General features: G+C 47.1%; 1 protein-coding gene across 1 annotated transcript in view; it reads right to left on the reverse strand.

Moving 5' to 3' along the window:
- Nucleotides 1-1769: 1769 nt before the first annotated feature.
- Nucleotides 1770-23194, reverse strand: part of SMOC2 (SPARC related modular calcium binding 2) — a 156111-nt gene continuing 134686 nt past the window's right edge. The window contains exons 10-13 of the mRNA XM_082633201.1: nt 13912-14011; nt 11811-12085; nt 5493-5530; nt 1770-3315 (exon numbers count right to left, since the gene is read on the reverse strand). Coding sequence (XP_082489327.1) covers nt 3298-3315; nt 5493-5530; nt 11811-12085; nt 13912-14011 — 431 coding nt within the window. The 3' untranslated portion in view covers nt 1770-3297. The remainder of the gene's footprint in view (nt 3316-5492; nt 5531-11810; nt 12086-13911; nt 14012-23194) is intronic.

Raw genomic sequence — 23194 nt, forward strand, 5'->3', positions numbered from 1 at the left:
TCACCATCATCACCATCATCACCATCACCATCACCATCATCATCACCATCACCATCATCATCATCATCATCATCACCATCACCACCATCATCATCATCATCATCACCATCACCATCATCACCATCACCATCATCATCATCATCACCACCATCACCATCATCACCACCATCACCACCATCACCATCATCATCACCATCACCATCATCCCCATCACCACCACTATCATCAGCATCGTCATCATTATCATCGTCATGATTACCGCCATTTCAACTACCACCATCACCATCACCACAGAGCACTGAGCTTCGTGCTGTCTACATTCTTACTTTCTCTCTGGAGTAGCTCTGTTGTTTATATGATTTGGGGTCCACTTGGCAGTTTATGATTATGTTGGTCATTTCTGCACGTTGATTACAAAAGTTGACACCTTTCATCTCGATCACTTTAAAAAATTCTGGATGTGACGTTCACGGGCATGATTTATGAGCTGGTCAGCGCACTTCTAAATAATCTCCCACTTGGAGAGTTTTGACAAGGATGCAGGAGAGCGTTTTTAAACATGAGAGGGAGGCGAGGGGAGGTTCGGTGGGGAGGCAACTATCCCTAAAAACAGCTACACCAGGTACGTAAGGGAACTAACTTCTGTTTCGCCTTTGAAATCTTAATACTTCGCAGTAAGAGCCATCTGGTCCAGCCCCAGCGCACTGGCCCGCTGCCTCCGCGGCTCCACCTCATCCCTAACTTTGTTCAGGCTCTCAGCCTCCGTGGGCTCCGTGTCCTCTCCCGCCTGCTCCAGAAGCAGTCCGACCTCTGCCTGCTCAAGGAGCGTTCCCTCTTAATTCTTTTCCAGCAACATCTTGACTGCACAATTGAAATGTTGAGGTTTTACAAAGATCACACTTTTCTGAGTAGAGAAAAAAATAGTGTGGGGCACAGGGAGATTTACAGGAAGGAACAGAGAGTCCTGGAGGAAGCAAGACCAGCTAAGAAGCTGCTGAAGTGACCACACCATGACTGACCACAGTTAACGCTGCTGTTTGGTGTATTTGAAAACTACTAAGAAGGTAGATCCTAAAAGTTCTCATCACCAGGAAAAAAAAAAAAACAATTTTTTTTTGTATCTATGTGAGATGCTGGATGTTATCTAAACTTATTGTGACAACTATTTCACAGTATGTGGAAGTCAAATCATTATGCCGTGCACATTACCCTGACGCAGTGGCGTATGTCAGTTACATCTCAACAAAACTGAGAGAAGCAGCAGCTCCTGCAATGGTCCAGGTGAGATATAATGAGAGTCTAACCAAGGGCGGACACTGGGTCTGGGGACGGGCTGGGGACCAAGAGAAATGGCCTGACAGGGTCTCCGGTGGTGTGACTTGTGAACAGCATCAGCTTTAACCACAACAAGAACCTTTTCTGTCTCTTCCATGGTCCACAAAGCTTCCGGCTGGACGGGAAGTCCTCCCAGCCTCTGGTACCTGGTGAGTGGACGGCTGCTTCCCGTCACGGGGGCAAACACTGGAACCCTTTGTGCCAGGCCCTCACCCTTTACACACATGGATACACGTATCCTTCACCCAGGGGTGCATGCCACTGTCGTCCCTGTGGATAGAGCAGGAGACTGAAGCCCCCAAAAGCTAAGTAACTTGTCCCAAGTCCCGTGGCCAGAGGGGCAGAACTGGGGTTCACTTCACTCCAGCCCAGGGTCCCCGCCTTGCTTTCCAATGGTAAACATCCTCAGAATGAAGCAAGAGGCCAAGTATGGTTTTGATAGCATATTTTATTTTAATCTAAGAAAAATGATTAAATTCAAAGTTCAGAAATATAAAAGATCATCCAATAAATTTAGGATGCTAACTGTTTCTTAAACAATGGTGACACACACTGGAGCTGGTTTTGTGTTTCCAAAGTTTCCGTTTTGACTTTTGCACGGTTTAAATGAGACGCCTCTTGAAACGTCTTCATGCAAATTCAAGATCGTTTGACAGAACATGTGTTAGGGGGTCTGGGGCCGTGAAGATTTTTTTCCCAAACCAAAAGCTAGAGCCGAGACAGCGTCACAGCGTGTCACCCCAGCTCCGGGGCTGTCCCCTAAATGCTTCATGGAGCCCATGGGCACCTTTGCGGAGGCCGGGGTCCAGCTCTGAGACGGGCAGCCGGCTGCCCTGAGGGCCCGCTCTGCTGCTCACAGAGGGGCATTCAGCTCCCCACCTGCCCCTCTCAAGTCCCATTTGGATGAATTTCCCATCGGCAAACCCTTGAGCCCTTGAGACCTCCAGGAAAGAAGAAGGGATGGTGGGGGACCCACAGGCCTTTGTCTCCGGCTGCCAAGATCAAGACCCAGGCACAGCTTCGCCTGGCTGTGCCTTCTTTAAGGGGACTGTTCATAATTTGTTCAGGGGACAGTTTTACCTTCCATGGGGCCCCTGGGTGGGCCACGGTCGGATGGGTAGGGGCAGGGTGTAAGAGAAAAAGCAGGCTGACAAGCGTGTTTAGCTGGCTTGGTCAGGTCATGATGAAATTTACTTTTCTGAACGATGGACCCCTTCATGCTGCCTCAGAAAGGCAGAAAGAATTCTCTAGCATTTACTGCATGAATAATCTGAGCCCAAGGCAAAACTCAAACAGAAGCTTGCAATGGAAAAAGCAGGCACATCAAAAAGAGTTTGAAAAACATTCTTTTCTACCAGGGCACTACCTGTAAAGATCGCTTTAGTGGTTGGGTAACTCATTGTGTGAGCGAGAACTTTGGAAGGAAAACCAACAAACTAACACAAAATCCCAGGAAACAAAAAGACCCATGCACTCATTAACTGCATGACGAAGATAGCAGTTGATTACAAACTTCTATGGCGCCATGAAGCTTCCAACATGGATTCAGCGATGCTGCCAGGGCAGTAGATTTCCAACGATGCCAACCTGGTGAGACTATTAGTAACAGCCCTGGTAAGGAGATACAGGCCTGGAGCCAGAGTGCCTTAGGCCAAGGCTTCTGCCAGGTTAACATGCATAGGAGGAAGAAATTAAGCTTAAATCCACTCAAAATACATCTCCACCAACTACAGATTTTGAAGGTCAAAGAAGGACACATACATTGTATGTGATTACTTTTCTGAAGCCAGCCTTTCCATTTTCACAGATTAAAGCCATCTGTTTAAATATCTCATTTCTACAAAGTGAATTTACAGTTAAAGTACAAAGTGCAATACTATGTGTTTGTTTTGGTTTTTTTAATTGCTTTTTGGTGAGGGAGTCGACCACGTGTCTAGGACCTGCCATGGATGTGTCAGTCGTTTATCCTTGCTTCCTTGGCTGAAAAAAAGACAAAAAAGAGATGTATTTAGACATTTGCATCACTCATCTCTGAAGACGAAGACTTGCCTTTTAGGAATAAAACAAACCCAGCTGGTAACAACAAGGAAAAAAAGCAATATTTTTAAATAGATGTGAAAAGAAAGAGTGCTTTATTTGGGGTGTAAGAATTTTAAAAATAAAAACATTGTGGACACTTCTCAACTTCTAGCACTTTCCTCCCACTCAATGATCAGAAATATCAGGAAAATATATATCAGTTGAGAAAGCATTTATTTCAAGGATTGTAAATGTGTTCAATATATTAAACATTGCACAGAATCTCCAATCACCATGGATTTATCATATAAAAATACTTTTAATACTAATTGATGCTTCAAATTTGATAAAGGCATGTTTTCTTTTAACATTTTTCTTTTCATCCTTTCCATTCACTATTTGGCCTCTCTATGAAATACAACTTGAAAAGTTTTGTTTACTAAATTACTGGAATTCTGCACTGTGCCAATTAAAAATAATACAGAATGAAAAGGAGAAGCAAAGTACAATCTTCCAGGTTTATTTCTCCACGTAGACCCATTCCGACCAGTACAAGTTGGTCTATTTAAAATAATTACACTTGAACATTCAGGAGGCTTCTGTGTTGGCTTTTATTCCCCAGATAAATATATGAACAGGGGACAAGAAGAGAGACTATATCTCCTGCATTAAGTGAATAAGAAGTCTTGTTTTAATTAGCTGAGGATAAAGATAAGCCATCAATGTATTTTACCAGCAACTAAAGCTGGCCAGATTTTCTGGAGGAGGGGTGGCACTAACGTTTTAAGCTATGTCAGCAGTGGCTGATGGCAGTGTTCTGATCACTGCTGAACTGTGATAGAAACTGGAGAAGATACCAAGAAAGACAGCTCACTTTTCGATCAAATATAAGCTTCATGCATCCTACTGGCTGTCCTTCATTTCATAGTTCTTGTGTTTGGTTATTCATATAGTGAAAGATTTTGGTGGTTGGGACTCTGATTCTTCAAAGAAATCTGTAGGGTCTTCAATCACTTTATCACGTGCCAGCCACTGCGGAACCTCATCCCAGGATCACAGTTTGCAGTGATAAACACCATAAAAAGAGCTGGGGAAACCGCTCTGGATTCCTTTTCGGGGAAAACCTGAGTGGGTCTTGTGTTTGGAGCAGAGTTTTTTTCAGGCTGAGGCAGCGCCCATGTGCCCGTCATTGGCGTTATCTTAGGAAAACAACCGTTTGGAAGTCTTCGGAGCTCGGGCCAGGTCATTGCTTTCAGACCAGCCCTGTTCTAAAGCACAAGTGATTTGCAGTGGGATTTTAAAAGTTGAAACCATAAAGAGTTGTGAAACAAAGAAGACCGACCATATCACACATCTTTCCTAATGAAATGGTTTTAAATTGCATCCAAGGTGCGCGTGGGAGGTCTCCACTTCAAGCCCACCACAAATACGGGGGCCTGCCTTAGGGACCAGAGACCTGGAATCAAGCAGGTGAAGACAAAATACATAACAAATTGACAAGTGGTCTTAAGAAAGGAGGATGTGGCCCTGGCTTTGAGAGAGGGAGAAATGAATCGCTCGTGTTCATCTTCTGGAAAGTATTCTGACTTTGCAGAGCCTGTGGCCTGGGATGCTGGGGAGAGACACCACAGTTATCTCCTTTAATTGCACAGGCAGAAATACAGATTCAGAAGCACAGAAGTACGTTTATGAGCACACACGGCAGGAAGTGAAAAATCCCTTCTGGAGCTGCCACTTGTCTCACTCGGATCCCTAGATGAAAAAAGAAGACTCCCCGTCCCTGCAATCTCCTTAACCAAACGTAAGGAATAAATTACAAATCCACATCCTGGAGAACTATTTAAAAATAAATATTTCCCAAAATAAGGGGACTCAGAAATTTTTCTAAAAATAATAAAATAATTGAAATTTCAAGTAGCAAGAAAATAATAGGGCAAAATGTTGATGCTGATGTTTCAGCAAGTTGGTAATTTCTGACAGAATTTTGCATGGCTATTTGGGGCCTCACAGGGGTGTAGACACGATAAGTTTCTCCTTTTCTTGGAAGGAACTTCACTTTACAAATTGACAGAACCTCAATTTTTATTGCCTATAACTAAAGCAGTAAATTATTAAGGCTACAATGTAGACATACTCACCTGCCTATTAGAAGTGCTTTCAGCATTACCTCTAGGGGCTAACAGGGGAAAAAAAAGAAAGATTAAAAACCAAATATTCTTTATTTAGTAAAAGGTTAAATAGAATGTTTCAGGAAGAAATCCATATCACTGTAGGAAAGTGTCGTCCACTGGCAGACTTGTTTACATGAGAAAATATGCATCTACACATACACTGAGCATAGATTATAAATAGTGGATCATAAAAGTCACGATGTAAATAATTCCCAACAATACAAATGCTCTGGCCCAACTTTAGAAGACTGTTCCATTTTACCCAAAACTCCAAAGGCGTGTCCACTAGCCATGGAGACCTCCTTCCCCGAGTTTTCAAACTCTCCCAGGGAGAGAGGACCCAGGCAGCTGGAAGTCTAGGAACCAGCACCGGGTCTTTGAAGTCTTTTGGTTTTATAGTTAAATCACGAGAATCATTTAACTTGTTTGGCTCAAAATAACTGTTCCCAAATCCTGCTTGGTTCCGTCTGTGCCTCCTTCAAGACTGGGACCTGGGACATCACCTGTGGAGGCACTTTTCCTGCCCCAAATCTCCACCTGAAGTTCCAGCCCTTGCCCTCCCCTCCCCCATCACTGCCTTAGCTAGCATCACCCATCACACAGTGGATTTTTCCTATTTATCTCATTTCTTGCATCCACACTAAAATGTAAGCTCTAGAAGGATGTGAACTTTTGTCTGTTTTATTTACTGTGATTTTGCCAATGTTTAGAGCAGGGAGCACCTGTAAATATCTTTCGAATGAATCAGTAGACGGAGGGAGCATCCCTCATCTCAATTGCCTTAATTGTTGACGTCTATCCTTTCAATTAAAAAAATAAAGAGCAAAATTATTCTGTGTTCAAACTTCTTCTCTTGCTATATTCAAGCAAACAGAAATAGAGCATGAAAATTTGAAACACAAACATATTAAGTAAATTGCAAAAATATTAAATAAATGGTAGCTAAATGGACTATCTCTTTCCATTGTAGTTTGAATGATCCAAGGATCGGGATAATTTCTGTTGCCACTCTCCACTTTGCTTTGCCTGAAATGACTACTTTACAGAGAAAGTAGGCTTTTGGCATCATTGGTTCAAATTTAAAGAATTTTAAACTGATACTTTGAATCTAATCTAAACCAATTGCACTATCAACAATTGCTAGATTTTTCTTGGTTTCTTTTATGGCAAATATCAGTCTACTTGTCATTGGAGGTAGCTACAGATTCAAGTTAGGTTACAGCAAGAAAAGTTAACATTTTTCAGTGTTTAGAACTTTGCTATGTAGATGAAGAGAATATAAATTTCATTAATGACACTGGATGGAATATTCCACTCAAGAAGGAGTATGGAAAAGCTCCATTTAAATTACATGAAGGGCAGAAAAATAATAAACTGTTAATTAATTTGAATGAAACAGAATGTACATCATCAAAGTAAATATGAAGCCATGCCACATCAATAAAAATACTTTTCGGTGAGAAAATGAGTATGTATTTCCCAGCTCCTACCACAGAGCTCAGCGATGGATGTGTGTGCATGGCGGGAAGGGTGGCTTCATCAGTATCGAATGATAGTGATTGTTTCCAGGTGACACAGCGAATGGCAATTTGGCTGTAAGGCAATATGCCTGAGAGAATGTAGCTGGCATGGCAGTCTGGCTGAAAAAGATAATTTGGTCAAAAATGAATATTTCCTAATTGCTGATTTTCTGCACAATGGTCATTTTGGAGAATCATAAGGGCATGGTATCATCTTTTGTGAACTTTTTTTCTGAATTCTTCAGAAGTTCTTTTTTCTAGGCTCTATCAATTCTCAATAGTTTTCAGGGGTTTTTTTTCATTTTTGCATTTTTTGTAATGGTGAAAATTGAGATCAAGTTCCCAATAATATGTCTTAGTTGCAAAAATTTAAATGCAAAATCTTGTGTACTTGCTTAAAATAAGTGTGATTAATGAAGTATGTATATTATGACACCATTTTGTAGTGAAAATCATAGTACATAAATACATAAGTATATGTGCATAGAAATATTTTTTAGAAAGCTATAGATCTGGTCTGATTTTGTCTCAGAATAAAAGGTCATGTGTTATTTATGTTCTTTATTTAATTTCTCATATTTTTTAGAATAAAAAAATGTATTGTTAACTAGTGAGCAAAAATAAAGAAAACAAAAGAAACTGGTAACCACTTGGATATTTAGACTGTCCCAACTAACCTCTTCCGGAATATTTAGGTTTTTCTGACTTTTCACTATTTCAAATTACACAGGGTAGGAAAAAATAAATGATAATAAAGTTGAAAAAAAATAAGAGTTGAAAAACTCTTAGAGAAATTCTGCAAGATAAAAAAAAAAAAAGGGTTGAAAGATCAGCTAATAATGTATCCAAATCCCCAATGCTCATTTTTGACCAAATTGCCACTTTGACCAAATTTAGCTTATCTGGGGGAAGAGAGGGGATTATACATGCTATCTTCCTGTTTACTGATGAGACAATAAAATTCAGACACATCGGTTTCATCAGAGGCACATAAAGAAGATAACTCAAGTTTCTGCAGTAATTTAAACATTTCTAATAAATGATGATGATATCAAGGTGTTCTACTCTGTTATTCGCTCCCCTGAGAGCAGGGTTACACACCCACCCTCTCCGTGTCCCCTTGTAGGGCTGTGCGGAGACTCTGGACCCCTCTCGGCAAGAGGACGTGGCCTGCACTCCTTCTGCGCATCCGCTCTGCCCGCGAACCTGTTCTCTGTTCCCCTTGTGTGTTCTGTCCTCTGTGTGAACGCAGCCCCGGCCCCAAGGAGAGGTGTGGAGATGCTCCTGCTCTGCCCCCCACCCAGGGACAGAGGGCAGCATCCTGCAGCCCGAGAGCAGCCGGGGATGGGGGAGTGCACTTCCTCTGTGGGCACCATCTTCTCCACAGCACTGGCTCCTGATCTGTTGGACTGGCCACACCTCAAGTTTTCCATTATTTAACCAGGTTATAAAACAATAGGGCATGTGATCGGCTAAGGCCCTTGAGCCAACTCAGAGGTCCAACGCTGGTGCTGACAGGGAGGTGGGGTTTGAGACAGTTTTGTTTACAACCAAGGGTAGGTGTCCAGGATAGTGACCCTGAAGGTGCTGGATTCACGTCAGCTTCCTGAGGCCTCAGCGTGCAGGGTGAGAGCTGACGTGGTGTCCCCAGAGCAGAGCAAGACCGACCGACCTTCCGCGTTTCCAGGAAGACCAGCTTCTGATCCCATTTCTCCCGCGAGGGCACCCTTGGCTGGCAGACGCCTGACCAGGAGCCCCTTCTCACGGTCCCTGGGCTCTCTGACGAGGCTGTCCTCAGGTGTCACGCAGTTACCCCTTATGCCTCGGGCTCTGACCGGGCAGTGTGGAGGCTTTGCATTGGAGATGCTCCAGGGGAGGCACCAGTGTCCCAGTGTTTGGCACAGGGGCTGGGCCGTCCCAACCATCCTTTTGGCCGCCGGGCTGGCACTCAGGTGCCCGGCCCAGTGACGCTTTCCCGAGTCCTTGAGCTGGGAGCTGCCTCCTCAGGGCCCGGGCAGCAGCCTGCTCACACCCACGCCTTACGTGTGGGCCTTTCTAGGGCTTTTCTATCTTCCCTACAAACTGGGGAGCTTCTGAGACTGAGCTCCCACCTCCGCCCCGTGATTCACGGCAGATCCTCGACGTCTGTGTTGAACGAATGAATGACTAAGGAACTGAGCACTTCGTTAGCCACAAAGTCAGAAGTCCTGTACCTGACCGAGGGGTGGGATGTTCACACCCTCCTCAGCACCATCTGTACCTTTGCAGAAGCTCAGGACTCACCCGCGAGCGCAGTGGTTCCTAATGCCCCGGAACCCGCGGGCTCAACACAGGCTACGTGGCACCAATTCACACCAAGCGCTGGTGTTTAAACAACACACCCACTCATGGTTAACGCTCTGGAAATGACCCATCCACACTGTGGACTGAGCCACGAAGAGCGGGGGCGGGTGGAGAGCGTGGCCTTCTCTGCAGAACCAAAGGGCTTGGTCAGGCGGCGGTATCCAGGATAGTGATTTCTCCGCTGCTCAGAATTCATCTTGAAACTCTTGGCAGGGTCCCGTTCCATCTCAAAATGCCTCACACTCGCCGCCGCTCTGAGGCCAATTATGCTCCTGGCAAAGCCGCCCTGCACTGGGCCTCCCCCCGCCGCCCACTCTCCCTGCCAAGCATCTCCATTGGCTGACTTCCTTTGTATTTAGGAAACGTGCAGAAAGGACCGTGACCTTGGCGAGGGACATCCCTCAGGCACGCGGACGAGGCTCGGGTTTGGGTGCTCATCCAGAGGGGGGTCCTTGCAAACAATGGATTGGCCTGGGCCCTTCAGAAAGGGGTGATGATTACAGATTAAAATGGCAGATTCTACACACTGTTGAGCCTGCACTTAATTTGCTCATTGAAACCACAAAACTGGACTCTTTCAGAAGTTCAAGGCTGGCTTCTGGAACGGAGGAAGGGCCACCGCGGCCCCAAGCCAACCTGGCAACAGCTGAAACGAGTCATCGGGTCAGAGTTCATCCCCCTCCCCGGCAATCACCAGAGCCCCAGGGCGGGGGGAGCTACAGTCCCCCGGCCTCCAGCTAGCCGGCCACTGGCTCCCCCTTGGCTCCCATGGTGATCCCCTGGGCCTCTGAGACGCCTGGCTGCCAGGATTTCTGCCTAAAACTGCAATAGGTCACTTGTCTCTTGGGACCCTATGGGGGACCAGAATCGAACAAAAAAGCATAGGATGAGTGAGAACGTCTGTCCAGATCCAAGAATCACAGGCAGTGTCAGACAGCAGCAGTGACCCTAAGCCCCAACAAAGGACAGCAAGGGTGGGGGCGACTGCCTGGACTGGAAGCGTCCAAGGCGCCCCCGGGGGCTGCAGGGCCGGCCTGCGCAGGGTTGAGGAAACCTGACAGAAGCTGCAGCCCAGCAGGCGCCAGTGTCCTGCGGGTGGACCTGTGCACTTGGGCCGCTGTTCAGGGTGGACCCGTCGCACGCCTCAGGTGGCTGTAGGGCTTGAAAGCCGCACGGCGCTCTTGGGTTTCTCATCTGCAAGTGAGCATGAGGGCAGCCTCACCCCCATCCCCGGCCTGGTTGGGAGAAAAAGAGCCACGGGGACCATGAAGTAGGATGGTGATGGGGGCCGGTCACCCCCTGACCCGCTCAGCCCCTTCCCCCGCCTGCAGACACACAGCAGCACGGCAAATGCTGCACACAATGTCTCCACGACCAGAGTCTTCAGAGTCTGATCCCCATCAGAGGGCAGCAAGGACCCACATCATGCCAGGAAATGTCATCATCACCCCACAAGGTCAGCAAAGTGGGTGGCCGCGTATTTTTACCACTGTTTGCAGTCTGGACATGTTCGGGGCAACATGAAGTGCACTTAGCTTCCGAGACCCCATAGAGAGGTCTTCAAACTAAAACTCAACTCTTCCAGGAGTAACTTCTCACAGGAAAATCAGCAAGAGTCCTTTCACAATTACAGGGATCTAGCCTGGAACCAAGTTCGGCTGAATCATGCGGAATGACTATTATGACGAGTGCTCGGGACACAGAAACTGATAAGACAGATGCAGTCCTTTCCCGAAGCCCATAATCGAGGTCAGCGGCCAGGACTTCCACGTCCCAGCTGAGCTGCAACTACGAGGAAGCGTAAAGACCATCATCTACGGATGCTCAGGAATCTACTCTCAAACTTGTTTCATGTTTCAAATATGCTACAAGTTTGGTAACAGAATAACAGAATCATAAATTAACAGAGATGGGAGAGGTCTCTGCAAACCATCAAGTCTGCACACGGCCCCTGGGCTGCTGACAGCGTCTGGGTTCCGGGAAGAGACACACACATCTGGTAACGCAGCTGAAACACTGTTTCAACCATTGAAATAACTGGCTTGGAAACAGGAATTATTGAACTGCTAATGAACCGGGCTGAATGCTTGGTCGGGGTCATGCGTGGAGTTCCCGAGTTACTCCCAAGGGTGCCCAGTTTGCTGTTCAGCATCCAAAGGCGCCCCTGGAGAAGGGCACCCCCTACCCCGTGCCCCCCGGATGGGACAGTGAGACTTGTCCCCAGACACCACTCAGCTCCCACCTTTCCCACCCGGCTTCCCCTTGACCGCTTACGACGGTCTGTGAGCGCTTCCACGGACGGGTGACCTACAGTCATATGGCACATCAGACTTCCCTCCACCTTCAGACTGCAAGGACAGTCTCCACATCTTAAGACTAGAGTGGACAGGCGTGGGAGCAAAATAAGGAGAAAGGCTCTTACTGTGCCGTTTCCTTGTGTTAGCTTCGCCTTCTTCTCTGGTCACGCCCAGGCAGCCCATCAACTCTTGCAGGGAAATGGACTTGTCGTTATTCACATCACAGTATTCAACAAACTTCTTCACGCATTTTTTGGGTTTGGACTTCTTCCGAAGGAATCTCTTGAAGGGCTTGATTTCCTTTTTGCCGATGTCCCCACTGGAGTTTTTATCCAGAAGTTTGAAATACCAGTGGACCACTCTCTCCTCCAGCGTGTGGCTGGGGTCAGGTTCCGAGAGCCTGGAAGACACACAGGTGGTCAGGGGCCCCCGGCAGCCTGGCTGCCTCCCCACCCCGGCCCTGGTCCCTCCAGCAAGGGCCCCTGTGCTCTGAGTTTCCTGGAAGGAGGACCTAAGCCTGCGTGGCTTTGCCATTCGATATAATGATTTTTAAAAATAACTTAGAAATAGAAATTTGGCAAAACATTTTCAAGTTGGTTTCAAAATGGCAAATGGCACAGTGAACTGGTGCAGGCCAATCACGCGCTGGGCGTTGGCAAGTCGTGAGGACAAAGCCCCGTGGGGATGGCCCATCGGCTCGCACGTTGCACACCTGCTCAACCTGGGGCCCAGAGGCCCTCTGCGCCTTTAATTGTGACTCGTGGGCAGGTTGTTTACGCCACGGGTAAACTAAAAGGTGCAAAACAACGTATATCTTAAAATGGCAACCAGACATCTTTCCCTGGATTAAAAAAAAAAAAAAAAAAAACGTTGATACTTTAAGATATAAGTAAAAAACTCTTCCAGAAGGCCTGGCCTTGAGGCTGACCTTGGAGACCATCCCGGGTGTCACACTGGGCCTCTCACCAAGCGGGAGGGGCGGCAGGTGCTCACATAACCCCTGGTCCTTCCTTCCTTGTCTGGCTGTTGGTCTCTGTGTTTCCGTGGGTGTAAAGAGTGAGTCAGACACCAAAGTTCCCAGGTATTAGGGCTTTCTGATGCTAGTAGTTATTTCCCAAACTTTCAGAGGACCTTCTAGGATGGAAATTCATTTACTGCTTTCAGTTTTAGTTTTATAGAGAAGATCTATCTTTCCAAGAATATAAGAGGTCAATTTGAAAATTGGGTGATTTTTTTTTTTTTTGCTTCATCATTTAATTTACTACTGGATTCATTAGCACTGCCTTTCTTTCTTCTGCAATCTTACTCTTAAACAGAGACAGAGAGAGGCGGGCTTTGAGTTGAAGAAGACCAGGAAGCTTTAGATCATCTAGAAAAGATGAAATAATCAAGGTTTGGGGCAGGCAGGGAAGAAGGCCAGTGCGCTAAGGAAATAAAGACAGTGAGATTCCCAGTCAGAAAATGTGCTTTAAAATAGAGAGATTAATTATTACTAATTAACAGGGGAGATCCAACGCTTGAAACACTATATCCATTAAACACTGCAAACTACTCTCCTAGGGACGTCACCCACAGAGACGAACAGCTTCGGGGAATTAACAGTCTCTCCGGAAGCAAAGCTCAAAGCCTCAGCCCCAGAACTGCAGAATTTCCACCAGGCACACAGAGCAAGTTTCCAGAGTTTCAGAAGTCAGATTTTGAACATTTTGTTAATGTAATTAATGCCACTGAATTGCAGCCTGAAAATGGTTGTGATGGTAAATTTTATGTCATATATATTTTACTGTAAAGAAATCCTATTTTGAGAATTTTAATTTGAATATTTTAATTCAAAGTATTTAAAATCCAGTCAATAGCTCTAAAATGCGATTCCAAAGCAGGAAGCCTTCTGGACCAAGGTCCTCCCATCCCCTCCCCTCCCCCACCCCCACCCCCACCCCTGCCTGATGGAACCTGGGAAAATCCCAAGGTCTGGGCCTTGTCCCTGATGGCAACATCCTCCCTGGGTTGATCGCATTACAAGAGAACCTGCTAAACAAATGTCCTCCAGACTAAGGAAGTGACCTCAGGTTTGGGGAGGGGACTTCTTTCCTGCAGGCCCTGCCTTGTCCGCTAAGCTGATCAGGCCTCGGATGCCAGGGTCTGGACTCTGCCCTCCAGCTTCGGAGAGTTCCCTGAATGCCGAGCTTCTTCCCAGCCTCCTGCTCTGCAGTCGAGTGCACGCACCTGCCCGGGGAGGAGGGGTCGGAGACGGCATGGACCATGTCTGTGGACAGCGCGTCCAGCACACTCGTCAGAAACTCGTTCTTTTTGGCACCAGGACAGCCTGAAAAAAATCAAGTATGGACATCTTTTCATATTTCCCAGAACTCAAAGAGTACAACAGATTTTTCTCTGTAATGGGAAGAAAGGCTTATGTAGGATTCAGAAATCAGTGTGTTGCTCCTGAGCATATACCCTGAGAAAACCATAATTCAAAAAGAGACATGCACCCCAATGTTCACTGCAGCACTGTTTACAATAGCCAGGACACGGAGGCAACCTAGATGTCCACTGACAGATGAATCGATAAAGAAGATGTGGTACGTATATACAATGAATATACTTGGCCATAAAGAAGAAAGAAATCATGCCATCTGCAGCAACATGGATGGACCCAGAGATTATCACACTAAGTGAAGTCAGACAGAGAAAGACAAATATCATAAGTGATATCACTTATATGTGGAATCTCAAATATGACACAAATGAACTTATCTATGGAACAGAAACAGACTCACAGACATAGAGAACAGACTTAGGATTACCAAAGGGGAAAGGTGGGGCTGGAGGAATAAATTAAGAGTTTGGGATTAACACATACACACTACTAAATATAAAATAGATAATCAACAAGGATGTACTGTAGAGCACATGGAACTCTACTCAATATTCTGTAATAACCTATATGAGAAAAGAATCTGAAAAAGAATAGATATATGTATATGTATAACTGAATCACTTTTCTGTACACGTGAAACCAACACAACATTGTAAATCAAGTATACTCCAATATAAAATAAAAATTAAAAAAAAAATCAGTGTGTCGGGCACCCTATATCAATGAGCTCATTTGAACACTTGTAAGCACGCTGCTATCCATATATGTTGATTTTAAAACAGTTTCTGTAAATTACAATCTCTAAGATTTATTGAATAATTACTATGTGAGACTAAGAGATTCCCAGGCATTATCATCTCATTGGTCCCAAACCTGCAGTCCCAGTAGGTAGCACCACTGCCCCACATTACGTAGGAGGCCCCGGATGCTGGGAAACACCCCAAGCTCACATGGCTGGAGAAGATACGGCCCCAGAGTCTTGTCAAGGGAGCCTGAGTCCGAAGGCAGCGGAGGGCCTTCGAGTAATTCTGTAATTGAGTTTACTTGAAGCTTAACATTCTACAATATACTTTACCTACAAGTTAACTATCCCTAAAGTCCCCTCCACCCTCCTCGCTGTTTCGGGATAAAGAGATGCAGCTTGGCATGTCTTTCCTGGAGTCTGAGAAGCAGGAGGAACATTCCACACGGATCGGATGGTGGCGCTGTGTTAAGACGGCCAAGTCCTTCAAAGACCAACGTGTTTATACAGCTAGAGAACTCTGGGTCTCATAAATTTCCTTTTGACACAAGTTTTTGTTATTATTATTCAAGCAAATGTTTTTTTGTTTTTTTGTTTTTTGTTTTTTGCGGTACGCGGGCCTCTCACTGTTGTGGCCTCTCCCGTTGCGGAGCACAGGCTCCAGACGCGCAGGCTCAGCGGCCATGGCTCACGGGCCCAGCTGCTCCGCGGCATATGGGATCTTCCCGGACCGGGGCACGAACCCGTGTCCCCTGCATCGGCAGGTGGACTCTCAACCACTGCGCCACCAGGGAAGCCCAAGCAAATGTTAATTGCCTAGAGCAGGAATCCATTTACACCAGTTTCCACTTCGTTAAATACACATATCAGAAAACAGATGCAAATCCCTAAGGGTCGGGGAAGGGCGAAAATACAGCTGTGTTATTCCCCTTTTCCCTTTGAAGGCAACTGGAAAGGTAGATTATAATCTATAGGGAAACCCCCAGGACCATTGCAAGAATGTTACTTTTCAAGAAAAAAATAATTATCTCATTAACTATTCCCTGGGGAGGCAATGGCAGACTTGAGGCTGCAGGAGTGTCTGGGACCGTTGGGGACGTCAGGGACTTCCTGCAGCCCTGTCAGCACCAGCTCTGAGACAGGGCAGAACCCTTTGCCCTTTGTCACCGTAATGAATGCTTCTGAGAGCAGCTCACCTGACCACCAAGAGGAACACAGAACAGCAAGCAGGCAGGCAGGGATGTGTCAGGGGGTGTGCATAACCCTCCCCAGTCCCAGCTGCCCCTGTGAAGTCCCACACCCCGGCTGGCATCAAGATACCCTGGGAGGGATGTGGTGCAGGTAGGAAACACGCAGGTGTCTGGGAAAAAGCTGAGCTGATGAGAAACTGCTCAGGGCTGAACAGCTGTAAGAAAGCATCATGCTCGTGTTCTGTGCGGTGAGTATGACTTCAGTGGGGACGCACCCCGGTTATTTTTTGCTGTTATTTATTTATTTTTTTTTTTGTGGTACGTGGGCCTCTCACTGTTGTGTCCTATCCCATTGCGGAGCACAGGCTCCGGACGCGCAGGCTCGGCGGCCATGGCTCACGGGCCCAGCCGCTCTGCGGCATGTGGGATCTTCCCGTACCGGGGCACGAACCCGTGTCCCCTGCATTGGCAGGTGGACTCTCAACCACTGCGCCACCAGGGAAGCCCCTTTGCTGTTAATTTTATCACATTCCCCCAAAGGAGGTAAAGCAACAAAAGATTTTTAATTAGAAAGTGATATATATGCATCAGGAAACACAAGACTAACAGCACCTAAAAGCTTTAGAAGGCTTTAACACAACAAGCAGTTAAGTTTGATCTACTTCTAAATCAAAAAATATTAAATCAATCCTGCTATAGCATGTTTCTAACGTGGTATAAATTACAGACTGCGAAGTGCACAGATCCCTCTGCTAAGGATTGTATTTCGCAGCTGAGAGCTGCTTTAGTCCAACAAAAGAATACGTTTCATATTTATTTGCAAAGACACTGAACTTCACTTAAGTAAAGAAAAGGCAAAAGCGGTTCAGGCTCAGAGAGACTGAGCTGCTGCATCCTGAGACCAGTCTCCAGGTGAGTTCCGCCCCGTGCTTTGTGCACACACGAAGTCGACTTGCTGATGGGAAAGCCCGCTCGGAGTGAACACTTGTTGGGACCCAGGCGGAGGTCTGGGGTCCAGGGGTGAGCAATCTTCCCAGACCCGTCAGATCCCGGTTCTCGGGGCCGAGGTCCTCACCTGGCTTGACGGGGAGACGGAGATGGAGGGTGACTGCGCACTGTGAGAAGTGTGGCTCCTGATTTTCAGGACAACCACTCATGAAATAGCAACACCATTTCCAAATAAGTGCGTGGATAACAGGGATGGGGTGGCACCCACAGCGATGCGCACTCCGGGAAGACAGTCCCTGCGTGTCCAGGGTCGGGCGGGGTCAAAGGCCGACCAGACTGAGGACAAGGAGGTGAAAGGACCTCGGCCTTCGCTTACTCTCTGTACTTCAGCTCACGTGCCTTTACTCAAATATCCTGAGAGGATGCTTCCTCATGGGGACACGAGAGCCCAAGGCATGCTCATCCTGGTACAGTGTTTGTAAAAATGAGAAGAAATCAGAATGAAAAATTAGCACATTATTAAGAAGTGAATTTTCATTATATGAGAAATGACATAAGTACCATGAAATCAAAATTTCACCACCGTGAAATGGACCAGGCCTCGAAAAGGAATGACAGAGCTGGCGGTGAAAGGGACGCACCTCCCAAACCGCCGGGCTCCCTGCAAAGCACAGAGCAGCACTCAGCTCCTCCACAGTCGCTCCCTCGGGCCACCGTGACGACCGCGGAGATCTGGGTCCTGCCCGCAGACCATGCTTGTGGCCATGCAGCCTCCCGTGTCCTGGGCTCAGCTCATCGAGTTGTCCCCCGGGGGACATCGAGTGCCCAGGGACCCCCGACCTCCTCCCAGCAGCTCACCTCCCCTTCCGCCTGCATGGCCTCCATGCGGCCAGAAGCACCCATAAATCTTGTGTCCTTGAAACCGCAGCCTGCAGGCCCCGTGACAGGACACCTAGCCGCTGTTGATTTGTGTCCACCCACAAGCTCGTTCCCTGCGGGACGTGGGGCAGAGCCCAGAAGGCTTGGGGCAGGGGAGACGCGGGGCAGGGACGGCCCCGCGCCAGGAGCTTCCATGGAGGACTGACAGCCAGTGAAAGAAACATCTGTAGAGAGAGGAAACCAGACTGTCCTTTTCAAAGCTAGAAGCAGAATGACTACAACCATTTATTTACAAATCTGAGGCAAAATAAAACAGCCAGCTTGCGTTGAAGATGCTTAGCTGATCTCACTTATCTGTGGAATCCAAGGAAAATACTCGGCATCCTGTTGCATTTCTGTGCAAACACTTGGGTTCTGATCCTGGTTTGTCCCCCAGTACGCTGGCGGCCCCATCCCAGGGCAGCCCCCACCCGCCTGTCCCCATCCTCAACCCCGGCTGCTTGTTGGCAATGAGCCGACCGGCTGCTGGTTCCCGAGATGCCAGGCGCCACTTGGCCCCAGGGAAACTGGTTCACGTGTGATGCCTTAAAAAATTATTTTACTTGATATCTCTTAAAATGAATGTGTTCTACACTGTCTACAAAACATCCTTATTTTAAAAAACAAAAGTTTTCAGTATAGAAATGACTGATTTCAGCAAATTTACTTATACAGTTTCGTCTTTTCCCTTTTTCTTTAAAGTACAGATTGCAACATTTTCAGGACTGCTACCTGGACCACATCATGGAACCCCACTCCATATGGTAACTAGTGAGCACTCAGGATCACCCCCTAAAGGAAACCCGACACCAGAGGAAGGGAAGTCGGAGGGTGGCAATGTCCTCCTGAAAGTACCAGGAGAAGGCATGAAACGGTGACAATCCGTAGTTTTGCACCCATGTTAGCCAGCATTGGTCCCTGACTGTAGTCTGAGCATCACCCAGCAGGTGAGGTCTGTGGGCTGCTGGGCAGGGAAACCGGGAGGGGGGGATCCCACTAGATGACCAGGTGACTTGATGGGATGAAAAGTGTCACAGGACAATGACACTAATTAATCTAGCTTTCAAGCATCTAACAGTGAGCAGCTTAAAATCTTCATCTGGCTGGTTTATTATTTCAAATGTCTAGAAAACTAATGTAGGTGAGACATAAAATGAAATGGAAACAAAAATAACACCTTTCTCTGAATTTTTTCAGATCTCTCTGAGGAGCTGTGTGTCTGTGTGTGTGTCTGTGTGTGTCTGTATTATACCTGCACACTTATTAACTCCATTATAATTACCTACTTTTCTGTTTATAGGTTTAACTCCTCAAATTTGGAAGTCAACCAATGGGGAACAAATTTCTCTAAATTTTTATCGGGTATGTGTCACGTCTGTCAAAGAACTCTGGCATGGCCTCTTAGGATTCCCTGTGAGGAGGCGGTAGGGAGACACATGGATGGGGGCGGAAGGGATGCAGGAGGTGGGATGCAGGAGGGGAGATGCAGGAGGGGAGAGGCAGGAGGTGGGATGCAGGAGGGGAGAGGCAGAAGGTGGGATGCAGGAGGGCAGATGCAGAGGGTGGGATGCAGGCATCCCTTCTCCCTTGGCCCATGGCTGCCACAACAGGGCTGAGCAGAAGCCTGGAAGTATTGTATTTCTCTGGACTTGGTCAGAACTGTAATGGAGGAGCTGGACATTCCCAAAGGCCTGTGCAGGGTCTTCAGTGAAAAAAACCAGAGAGGGGAACTTGGGCTGATAGAAAATCCTCCTGCGACACAAAATCCCTGAAGATCGAAGTTTTGTGGTAATAAAGCCAGGATTTAAAACACACATATAAGGCTAGTCCTTCTCCCAAAGTTTTAAGAATGTATCATAGAAATTTTTGGGAAAGTCTAGTTTTGTGCAATTTCCCCCAGAGTAATATGAACGCATTTTACCTGGAGGGTGTGGGGCATAATTGAGACCCACCATTCGCTGCCTTCAAGGGTTGTGAGAAATGGGAATAAAGTTACACCCGCTCCTCTAGAGACATGAAGAGAAGCACTGGTAACTGTCTCTTTGCAATGGATTAGACCCACTCTTGCCTGAAGACTAACACAAGGCTAACTCTATGTGAACTTTAGGCTCCAGATTTTAAATCCCTTTATTTAATGTGCAATATTTTGAACTATATAAAAGCAGCTGAGTGGTGTGTAATTTCTTTCTCAATTACCTTTACCTGGAAGTAAGTGTAAACACAGGATGAACTGTGCCGTGCTCTTTCCCTGTGTGTAACCAGAGGCCTGCAAAGTGCTCCAGGTGCGAACCATGTACCTCCTGGACCGACCCTGAATATTGTCTGGGTCTGTGCGTGCAGACACAGCGGGTTTGTTTCCTGGTGGAAGGCTCTCCTCGTGCAGCTAAGGAGGGGAAAGCGAGGCATCAAATAAAACCATCCACGGGGTCGATCATCTCGAGAAACGGGAAATAAAATGGCCATGACGCCCAACCTCACCGTTTAAAACACAACAATCCAGTGGAGAGAGAAAGAAAAGCTCTGCAGAATCTGCCACTAAGTCCAGGGCATCTGAGACCCAGAGACAAAGGTGCAGAGAGACTCTCTGGCCCAGTGGTACGTGTGGCCCCCTGCTCGGCTCCGCGGTGGGCTCTGACGGCGCTCAACTGCAGAAGCCTGCTCTAGGCCCCGTCCACAGTCCACAGCACAGCAGCCCTGCGCTTGCCCTCGGCCGAAACGCTGGCCTCCTTCTAAGTCCACATTCTCCTCGATTAAACACTGAGCTCATGGGTTGTTTCCCAAGCACTGACTTCCCTTAAACACGTACAACACACCCATCTCGGGCCATGGGGTCCACGCATCCCACCTGGGGCCCCTGGGGTCCACGGAGGGGGGTTCATGCATCCCACCTGGGGCCTGCGCTATTCCACTGACTTGCACCTCCCAGCCCCCATGCTTCCGCCTCAGGACAACCTGCCAAACTGGTGATCATGGCAAGGTTTTGCCAAGGAAGAAGGAGGGGAAGGGGAGGGAGGGGAGGGGGAGGGAGGGAAGGAGGCAATCAGTGGAAGACTGAGGTTCTGGCTGAGCTGGAGAACTGTAACCCCCGGGGTGGAGGGCCCTGCATCGCCCTCACTGATCAGGAGTTCAGAGGCTGCCAGGCTGTAGTCACTGCGCTGCTGCAGAGGGGCCCAAACAGGCCAGGGCCCTGCCCTCTCCTGCGGGTGGACGGTGACATCAGACAAATTAACACCTCCCTGCTGAGGACCCGGCCCTGAAGGGTGGAGCAAGCCCATCTGAACAGGCAGAAGGAGAAGCTCGTGTAAAGGCCCCGGGGATGGGGGCAAGGCGTGCTGAGGGGCTGTGAGGAAGCCAGGGTGCGTGGAACAAGACAGGGAAGGACGGCGGGAGTGAGAAGTGGGGTTCAGCCACCGCGGGGTCCCGGGAGCCACAGAAAGGAGCTGGGACTTGATCTGGAGGGAAATCGCAGCCCCTGGAAGATTCGGAGGGGCCGCACCATGTGATTAATGAGTGGCACGGAGCCCATTCTGTGGTTTTTCGATGGACAGTGGGGTCCCCGAGAGCCCGGGCTGAGGCTGTGGCCTGTGGTCCAGGGACAAGATTGCTGAGACCAAGGTCAGAGTAGAGCCCAGAGACCTGAGAAGTAGGTTCAGGGGAAATCATGGGTTGGAGGGGGCAGCACTCCAGAGCTGGGGCTACGGGCAGGTCACACAGCCTCCCAAACATGACAAGGACAGAGGACATTCTCAGCAGAGGGTGCACTTGGATTCAGTCCCCAGATCCGTTCTTATAAAGTTGCTCACACCGAGTTTCCTACAGGCACAGAAGGAGTGAAAGATGACGTGTCCTGATACTCTTTCTCCATGAAACATTTTATGTTCCTCCCTTAAATTATTAAGTGCCTTTTTCTTAATTTTTAACTTTATATGCAGTTTAAACGTTTAAAAAAGTTAAACAGAGATAATTAGAAGTTTCTTTGGTCACACTTATTGTAAGATCCATAAAATATCTGTAGCTAATAAAAGGTACATAAAGTGTATCTTCATAAATCCTCCCTCCAACTTGGAATTGTTTGAGTGTCATGGTCAAGATGACGGCGTTAGAACCAGGTGGCCCCTGCACGGCAGGAAGGCACATAGTCAGGACGCCTATTCATCCTTTAAAACGTCTACATAGGAGACAGTGAGTAAAATTCATCCTCAAAAAAACGCCCTAAAGAAAAAGCACAAAACTTTCCACTCTTAAGATAAAATCCAAATCACTACCCTTATGTATTGACTCTAATTTTTAAAATCTTTTCTATATTTACATATTTTATATACTGTATTTATTTTTTCATATTTTCAACACAGTTTTTCATTATTCTAAACAAAGAGGTTTGTAGGCTTGAGGTTGTGTTTTGATTACTTAACATTTAGTAATATTGGAGTTGGGTTAAAGTCGATGCCTAAAGGGACCCCAGAAATTATTCTCGTGGAGATGTGGTCAGAGGGAGTCAGGGCTCAGAGAATCCGCCTTCTCATTCACTAAATGCCCTGAGGTTCCCTCAGCTGTGATGTTTGAGACACTCTTTGCCTTTGATTTTATTTCTCTCTTGGGTGGGTCATCTGAGTCCAGCATGTGCACTAAGAATTCGTAATAGCTGATAAGTTAACTGTGAATATTTGTCTCAGAGACAGTGTTTATGTTTCCTGAGTCTCCCTACATTTCTCAAGGACAATATTATGTCCTTCAAACACTCATTTGATAGCTACTTATTAACAACATGCTGGGTGAAAAGCACCGTTTTTACCCTTAAGGAGCTTATAAAGTAAAATACTGGTGACGAGAGAGGAGGGTTTATGGTGATAAAGTAAGACAGATGTCAGTTTTGTGGGAAGAACAGACTTTGTGGAGGTCTCCTGTCGGCCAAGGAACAGGAAGCATTTGAGGACACGGGTCCACGTCGTAATGAGGTGTTTTGACCAACAGATACTGTCGGCAGTATTAGGGTTACTTCTGATCGTCCCTTCAAGGCTCTCCTGACTCAGGGGGCTTCCCTCCCTTTCACTGTCACTCAGAGCAACAAAACAACTACTTTTGCTTGGATTTTCTCCAGAGCAAAATATTTTGAATGTTACCAAACTGACAGTGAAATGCTTAGGTGGCACATCTTTAAGACCACGGAGAAGGGATAAGCGTGGACTGTCTTCTCTCGGAAGGTTGGGACACCCGGCCCTTCGGGAAGCCATCCTCACTCCAGAAGATGTGACCTGAGATTGTGCAGGCACCTCCCTCAACACAACTCCGCAAAACAGGGGACGGAGCCACGAAGGGGAGAGAGCGCATCCT

The sequence above is a fragment of the Mesoplodon mirus genome (genome assembly GCF_964341445.2).
Source record: "Mesoplodon mirus genome assembly, chromosome: 10".
In the NCBI taxonomy this organism is placed as follows: Eukaryota; Metazoa; Chordata; class Mammalia; order Artiodactyla; family Ziphiidae; genus Mesoplodon; species Mesoplodon mirus.